Below are 6,138 nucleotides of genomic sequence, written 5' to 3'. Positions count from 1 at the left end.
CGGCCCCAGCCAGGGGGGGGGGAGACGGCCGGATGGGCTTGCAGTCGAGGGACCCTGCCTGGGGCCCGCCCGCCTGCCTGGCCGCCTGCCGGGGCCTCCCCTCAAAGGCCTGGAGGCCCGGCGGCCAGCCTGCCCCGGGGGAGATCCCATGCCAGGCAGCCGGCCAGGTCCCGGTTGGCAGCCGCCTTGGCCCGGGCCGTCTCGCCCAGCTCCACCAGTGTCACGCGCAGGGCTTCCCAGGTGTCGGCGTCGCCGTCCTGGCCGCTGGGGCTCAGCGCGGTGGAGGGGTGCCCGGCCGGCAGGAGGGCCCCCGGGGGGGCGTGCCGGGCGGCCCGGCGCAGCCCGTGGATCGGGGAGTCGGGCGCCGCGGCGTCGGCATCGGCGATCGCCAGCCCGCGCAGGGCGTGCTCCGCCGCGGCGGCGGCCTCCGCCTCTGAGGCGTACATTTCCTCGGCCGCGTGGTCAGTGGCCTCCAGCTGGGGAGCGGCATTTGGAGGGGGTGTGGGGGGGTGTGGAGGGCGTGTAAGTGGCGCGGAGATGGAGGGGAGGGGGGAGAGGGGAGATCAGGGGAGGGGGAGAGAGGAGAGAGGAGAGAAGAGAGAAGAGAGAAGAGAGAAGAGAGAAGAGAGAAGAGAGAAGAGAGAGAAGAGAGAGAAGAGAGAAGAGAGAAGAGAGAAGAGAGAGAAGAGAGAAGAGAGAAGAGAGAAGAGAGAAGAGAGAGAAGAGATAAGGGGAGGGGGAGAGAGAAGAGAGAAGAGAGAGAAGAGAGAGAAGAGAGAGAAGAGAGAAGAGAGAGAAGAGAGAGAAGAGAGAAGAGAGAGAAGAGAGAAGAGAGAAGAGAGAAAAGGGAAAAGGGAAAAGGGAAAAGAGAGAGAGAGGAGAGAGCAGAAAAGAGCATGGCCAGCCATGGCATTTACACACCTGGTTCGCCAGAGAGGAGGCAAAATGGTCGCAGGCGTCCTCCAGGGCGCCCAGAGCCAGAGAACTGCCCCGCGCAACAGCGATCCGGCAGACACAGCACAGCGGTCAGTATGCTAGGCCCTCCCCCCTCGCGCAGGTGGTACCGCGGCTGGCCATCCCCCCCCCCCCCCCCCCCTCCCCCCCTTCGGCTGTCACCCCGACAGAGTGTCGCGCACCTGATGCCCATGTTGTAGTCCAGCCGGGGGGTCCGGCGGGAGGGGGCGCCCTCGGCGCCGGCGGCATGCGCCCACCCCCGAAGGGCCTCCTGCGCCCGGCGAAGCGCCGCCAGCGCCGGCCCATGGTCCCCGGCGCGACCGAGCAGCCCGCCCAGGCGCAGGTACCCCAGGTACAGGCGGAAGGAGAGGGACCCCGGCGCGGGGCCGGCCCCGCCGGCGCCGGTCACCGACAGCCGCTGCGCCTCCAGCAGGGCGTTCACCATGATGGTGGCGCTTTCACAGGCGAAGCGCACATCCTCCGGCGAGGGAGACACCGACAGGACCATCGACAGGGCGGACTGTGTGCGACACGACCCCCCCGCCGGCCGCGGGGGAGGGGGGGGGGGCGCGGCAACATGTGCCGAGCGGCGGCGGTGTCAGCGCAAGGGAAGAGGGGCGCGCCGGGGCCACCCGACGGAGCACCCCGTGCCGGGCACCCGGCGGCGAGAAGGGAAGCAGCAGCCAGGAGGCGGGGGAACGAGCAGCGACGCACCTGCGATGCGGCCAGCCGATCGAGCAGCCGCGCCCGCTCGGGGCCGTGATCCGCCCGGTCCGGGCCCAGGGCCGCCAGGGCCTGGACACACTGCTGTCCGACGCCGGCCACCGCGCGCACCAGGTCCACGAAGAAGTGCTCGGTGTTCATGGCCGGCGCGAAGGGCTCCGGGCCAGGGCTGACCAGGTTCAGCCACTGCATGACGCCTGGCCGGGACCCGAGGGCGGGGCGGGGGAGGGGGAGACCAAAGCAAGCGGCCGGCAACAGCAAGCAGTCAGCACGGGCGGCCAGAGGACCGGGGCAGCAGGGGGCAGCGTACATTTGAAGAGCTCCGGCCGGCACTTCTCCGCCTGGTAGCACCCGGCCAATTCGAGCCAGATGCCGGGCACCTGGGCCGCGGGCGCGGCCGGGACGCCGGCGACCGGCGCCTCGGTCGGGCCCCACCCGGCCGCCGACGCGCCGGCCACCTCCGCCGGGTAGAGGATCCCGGCCGCGGCCCAGAGGGCCCCGAGGGCGCTCCCGTCGCGCATCTGCTGCACATGCAGCCGGCCGAGCTCCTGCCAGAGGTCGGCCCGGCTGGCGGCGACGGCCGCGACGTCCGAGTCCAGCCCGGGCGTCGACACCTCGCCCCCAGGGGCCAGGGCCGCCTCAAGCAGGGCGACGGCTGGGTGTCGGGGCCGGCCGGCCGGCCAACCGGTCGAGGCGTCAGGATACAGGCCGGGCAAGGGGCGAAGCACACACACCACACACACACACACACACACCGGGAGGGGAGGGGGGGGGGGGCGGGGCAGGGGGGCGATTGTCCCACGTACCTGACTCGGCCCGCCCGCCGAGGGACAGCTCGCGCGCCAGGGCCAGCACGTCGGCCAGGTCGCCGGGACCGAGGTCAGCGCGGGCCTGGTACAGCGGCTCGAGCGCCCGGCTGCGGGCCGTGAAGCGAGGCCGGTACGCGGTGAAGTCCGCCCGGCGATAGCTGCAGGTGTGCGCGCGCGCGGGAGTCCATGTTGTGCATGCATGCACGCCGGTGGTGCGTGTGGGGGGGGGGGGGGGGGGGGGGGGGGGGGGGGGGGGCGGGGCGGGGGGGGGCGGGGGGGGGGGGGGGGGGGGGGGAGTCAGCAAGCCGGCTCGATCGCACGCCGCAAGACGGGCCCCCGGGGCCGGACCCCGGGCACGCACGCTTCATAGCCCCAGCCAAGCCACCGGTGCTGGCGCCAGCCGGTCGCCGGGAGCGTCTCCTCCTCCCACTCGGTCCACTCGTCGAGCGCCTGCCCGGGCCGGGGCTCCGGCCGCAGGGGCTCGATGGCCTGGCGGAAGGCCGTGACCCAGGACCCGGCCGGGTGGTGCGCGGCCACCTGCCCATCGGCCGGGTGCTCGGCCCCCTGGAGCTTGGCCGACAGGTAGGGGCACTGCTGGGCGGCGGCCGACGCGGCCGGCAGCGCCTCGGCCGGCGCGGCCGCCAGCGGCCCGCCCAGAGCCCGGCGCACGGCCTCACTGGCCGGGCCGTCGGCCGGCACGGCCACCCGGCGCCCGGTCATCGGGCAGGTGAGGACCGGCCCGGGGGCCGGCGCCTCCGAGGCCCGGAGGCCGGCCCGGCGCGCGGCCTCCACCACCTCCGGCCCGGGCCCCGGCGGCGCCGGGACCACGGTCGTGTCGTCTCCCGCCATGCCGGGGGCCGTCGTGCTCGGGGCGGTCTGCCGGTCGGCCGGCTGGCGCAGGCCGAAGGCCCGCGCGGCGGCCTGCACCGCCGCCTGGACCCCGGACAAGTCCTCCTCGGCCTCGGGCCCGGCCTGGTCATCGGCCCCGGGCAGGATGAGCCGGTCGGCGGCCTGGGGCTCGGCCGTGCCGGACACCGAGCCGTCGGGCCGGATGGTCGCGGCGCCGGCACTCAGGTCCAACTGCGCCCGCCGGCCCGCCCGGGCCGCAGACGCACACGCACAGAGAGAGAAAGGAGATCCGGTGGGGGTGTCAGTCAGTGGCGGTGCGCGGCCACGCGGCATGTCGGAACGGGAGCCTGGGTCCGGGGGGGGGGACGAAGGAAAAAGACCCGGCACCCGCGCCACGCACCATGAACCGAGCAAAGCGCCCGCCCCCGAGCGTGGGGTCCTCGCGAATGGCGGCATGCGCGCGCGCGGCCTCGGCCTGCAAGCGGCCCGGCCCGGACAGGAGGTCCGCCGCGCCGGCGCTCCCCCGGAGCAGGAGCCGCTGGGTGTCCGGGTCGAGGAGCGACTCGGCCGGCGCATCGTCGGCCTCGGCCGGGGCGTCCAGCCGGGCCACGTCCTCCGGCGCGGCCACCAGCTCCTGGTAGGCGTCGGCCGCGGGGGGCGGTGCCCCGGCCCCGGGCCACAGCGCCCCGGGCCCGTGCCACCCGGGCGCCCCGAGCCCCGGGCCCCCGGCCAGGGCCGCGGAAAAGGGACACCGCGGCGTCGACACGGCGTGCCCCGGGCGGGCCGTCACCGGCGACCCGAGCACCGGCGAGCCCCCCGGCGAGTAGATGCTTGCCCACTCGTCGGCCAGGAGCGCCGCCTGATCCCAGGGGGGGGGGGGGGGCGGGGGAGGGGGGGAAGACAAAATAACGACAGGGTCAGTGCTGGGAAGATGGCACGTGCGGGGGAGGGCGGGCGGACGGGCGGGCCGAGCGATCGCACATGGTCGACGCCGGCCAGCTCGGCCGCGCGCTGGCCGGCCCCCGGGACCGGCCCGCCGGTGGCCAGCCCGTCGCCCGGCTGAACGAGGAGCTGCTGCTGCCCGGGCAGGCTGTCCACCGGCCGAGCGGAGCCCCCGCGGAAGGGGCAGCCCCGGGCCGCCGCCGTGGCCCGGGGAACCGGGTGGGGCACGGACTCGGGGGCGGCCAGCGCCGCGCCGGGGTCCGGGCCCGCGCTGGCAGCCCGGCCCACTTGTTGGGCGAAGTCGGCCAGCTCCTTGGCCGCGAGCGGGCCACCGCCGCTGGCAGCGCACATCGATCTGTCGGACATGGCTGTGTGCAGGGGATGTCCGGAGCGGGCGGGCGGGCGCGCGCGCGAAGAGGGGCGAAAGGGATCAAGTAGAGGGATGGGGCTGGATGCGGGGGCGGATGGGAGTGCTGTCGGGGCCGGGTGAGGGCAAAGTGTGTGCGTGCGTGTGCGTGCGTGTGCGGGCGTGTGCGGGCGTGTGCGGGCGTGTGCGTGTGTGTGCCCGGGGTCCCGGGGCCGGTGATCGCGCGGCGCCGGCAGAAAGCCCAATCCTCCCCCCCCCCGGCCGGCGGGATCGGCCGCGCCGCCGCCGGCCAGATTACGCTACCCGGGCCGCGGGCTGACACAGCCATTTTCCCACGCGCGCCCGGCCCCCGGGCAGGGGCCGTCCGGCGGCTGGTTGTGGGCTGCGGGCCGGGCGAGGGCGCGATCTGCCCGCAGCGCGCGCGCGCGCACGCGCGACATGCCCCGCCCAGGGGAAGACACGTTCGGGCGTCAGAAGCCGGGGGGCTTCCGGGCGGCTCTTCCCCCGACCGGGGCCGACGCCCGCCCCGTCCCGGCCCCCCGTCCCGGCCCCCCCCCCCGGCCGTCCTCTGCACCCGCCCACCGACAGAAGCGCGCAGGGCCGGCGCCGGAGCCGAGCCTAGTGGCGTGATCCGGCACGTGGCATGCCCGCGTGACGGACGCCGGTGATGTGCCGCCCGATCTCCCGGCCCGGGCGCGAGTTCCCTTTTCGGACGCGCGCGCGCGCGCATGCCCCCGGGTGCGTCGGTCATCCTTCCCTCAGGCGTCGGTGCGCCAGTTCTTCCCCGCCCGGGGGGGGGGGGGGGGGCGGGCGGGCGGGCCAAGGCCGCCGAAGGAACCGCCGCCCGGCCCGGCCAGGGTGCCGCGGCGCGGCCCGGCCGATTGTTGTGTTGTGGCGCCGGCTGCCCGGCGGACCGGGCGGGGAACCGAGATCGCAGCCTGCACGCGCGCGCGCGCGCGCCCCCCAGCGGGGGCCTCCCCCGCGAGCCCGGGGCCCGGCGGCCGGAAAGGGGACAAGTGGGCCCCGCCTGGCGGCGCCAGCCCTCGCCGCCGCGCAACAGCACCACCAACACACGCACACACACACACACACACACACACACACACACACACACACACACACACACACGCACACACACATACGCACGGCCGACATCCGCTGCCCCTCCTTGCTCGCCTCTCCCGCTCGCCTCTCCCGCTCTTTTTTTTTCCCTCCCCCCCATCCCGCTCCCTCGCGGCGCCTCGCCCTCCGGAGAGCACGCGCCATGTTCGCCCCGCCGGGTACGGAGGGTGCGCGTCCGCGCACCATGCGCTTCGGCCTGATGGCGGCCCCCGGGGCCGGGGGCGACGCGGACGCCCCCTCGGCCGCGGACCTACAGGGCGCCACCACCTCCCAGAGCATGGAATCCCAGCTGGGGCTCCTGTCGGCCCCGACCGCCACGCTGCCGGTGTGGCTGCAGTCGCCGGGCTGCGAGGTGCGGCCCCCCCCCCCCCC

At 75.7% G+C, this 6,138-nt stretch overlaps 2 protein-coding genes across 2 annotated transcripts in view; one reads left to right on the top strand and one right to left on the bottom strand.

Annotated features, from left to right (window-relative positions):
• On the bottom strand, window positions 1-4,800 carry H696_05792 (hypothetical protein). The gene is made up of 9 exons (XM_009499591.1): window positions 4,317-4,800; window positions 3,736-4,194; window positions 2,848-3,566; window positions 2,484-2,644; window positions 1,988-2,332; window positions 1,669-1,874; window positions 1,137-1,474; window positions 922-985; window positions 1-476 (listed from the first exon to the last, which is right to left on the bottom strand). The coding sequence occupies exons 1-9, from the start codon at window positions 4,641-4,643 to the stop codon at window positions 102-104; spliced, it is 2,994 nt and encodes a 997-aa protein (XP_009497866.1). The 5' UTR covers window positions 4,644-4,800; the 3' UTR covers window positions 1-101.
• Window positions 4,801-5,782: 982 nt separating this feature from the next.
• Window positions 5,783-6,138, top strand: part of H696_05791 (hypothetical protein) — a 4,730-nt gene continuing 4,374 nt past the window's right edge. The window contains exon 1 of the mRNA XM_009499590.1: window positions 5,783-6,118. Coding sequence (XP_009497865.1) covers window positions 5,909-6,118 — 210 coding nt within the window. The 5' untranslated portion in view covers window positions 5,783-5,908. The remainder of the gene's footprint in view (window positions 6,119-6,138) is intronic.

This window comes from Fonticula alba (genome assembly GCF_000388065.1).
Source record: "Fonticula alba strain ATCC 38817 unplaced genomic scaffold supercont2.14, whole genome shotgun sequence".
NCBI lineage: Eukaryota > Rotosphaerida > Fonticulaceae > Fonticula > Fonticula alba.
Note: the sequence above shows the minus strand (reverse complement) of the source record. Positions and strands in the feature narration are given on the sequence as shown.

Coding starts and splice junctions, on each gene's coding strand:
- H696_05792 (XM_009499591.1), bottom strand. CDS start 4,643: ATGTCCGACAGATCGATGTGCGCTGCCAGCGGCGGTGGCCCGCTCGCG. Junction 1,475..1,668: donor ATCGGCTGGCCGCATCGCAG/GTGCGTCGCTGC, acceptor TGTCGCACACAG/TCCGCCCTGTCGATGGTCCT. Junction 986..1,136: donor GACTACAACATGGGCATCAG/GTGCGCGACACT, acceptor TGCGCGGGGCAG/TTCTCTGGCTCTGGGCGCCC.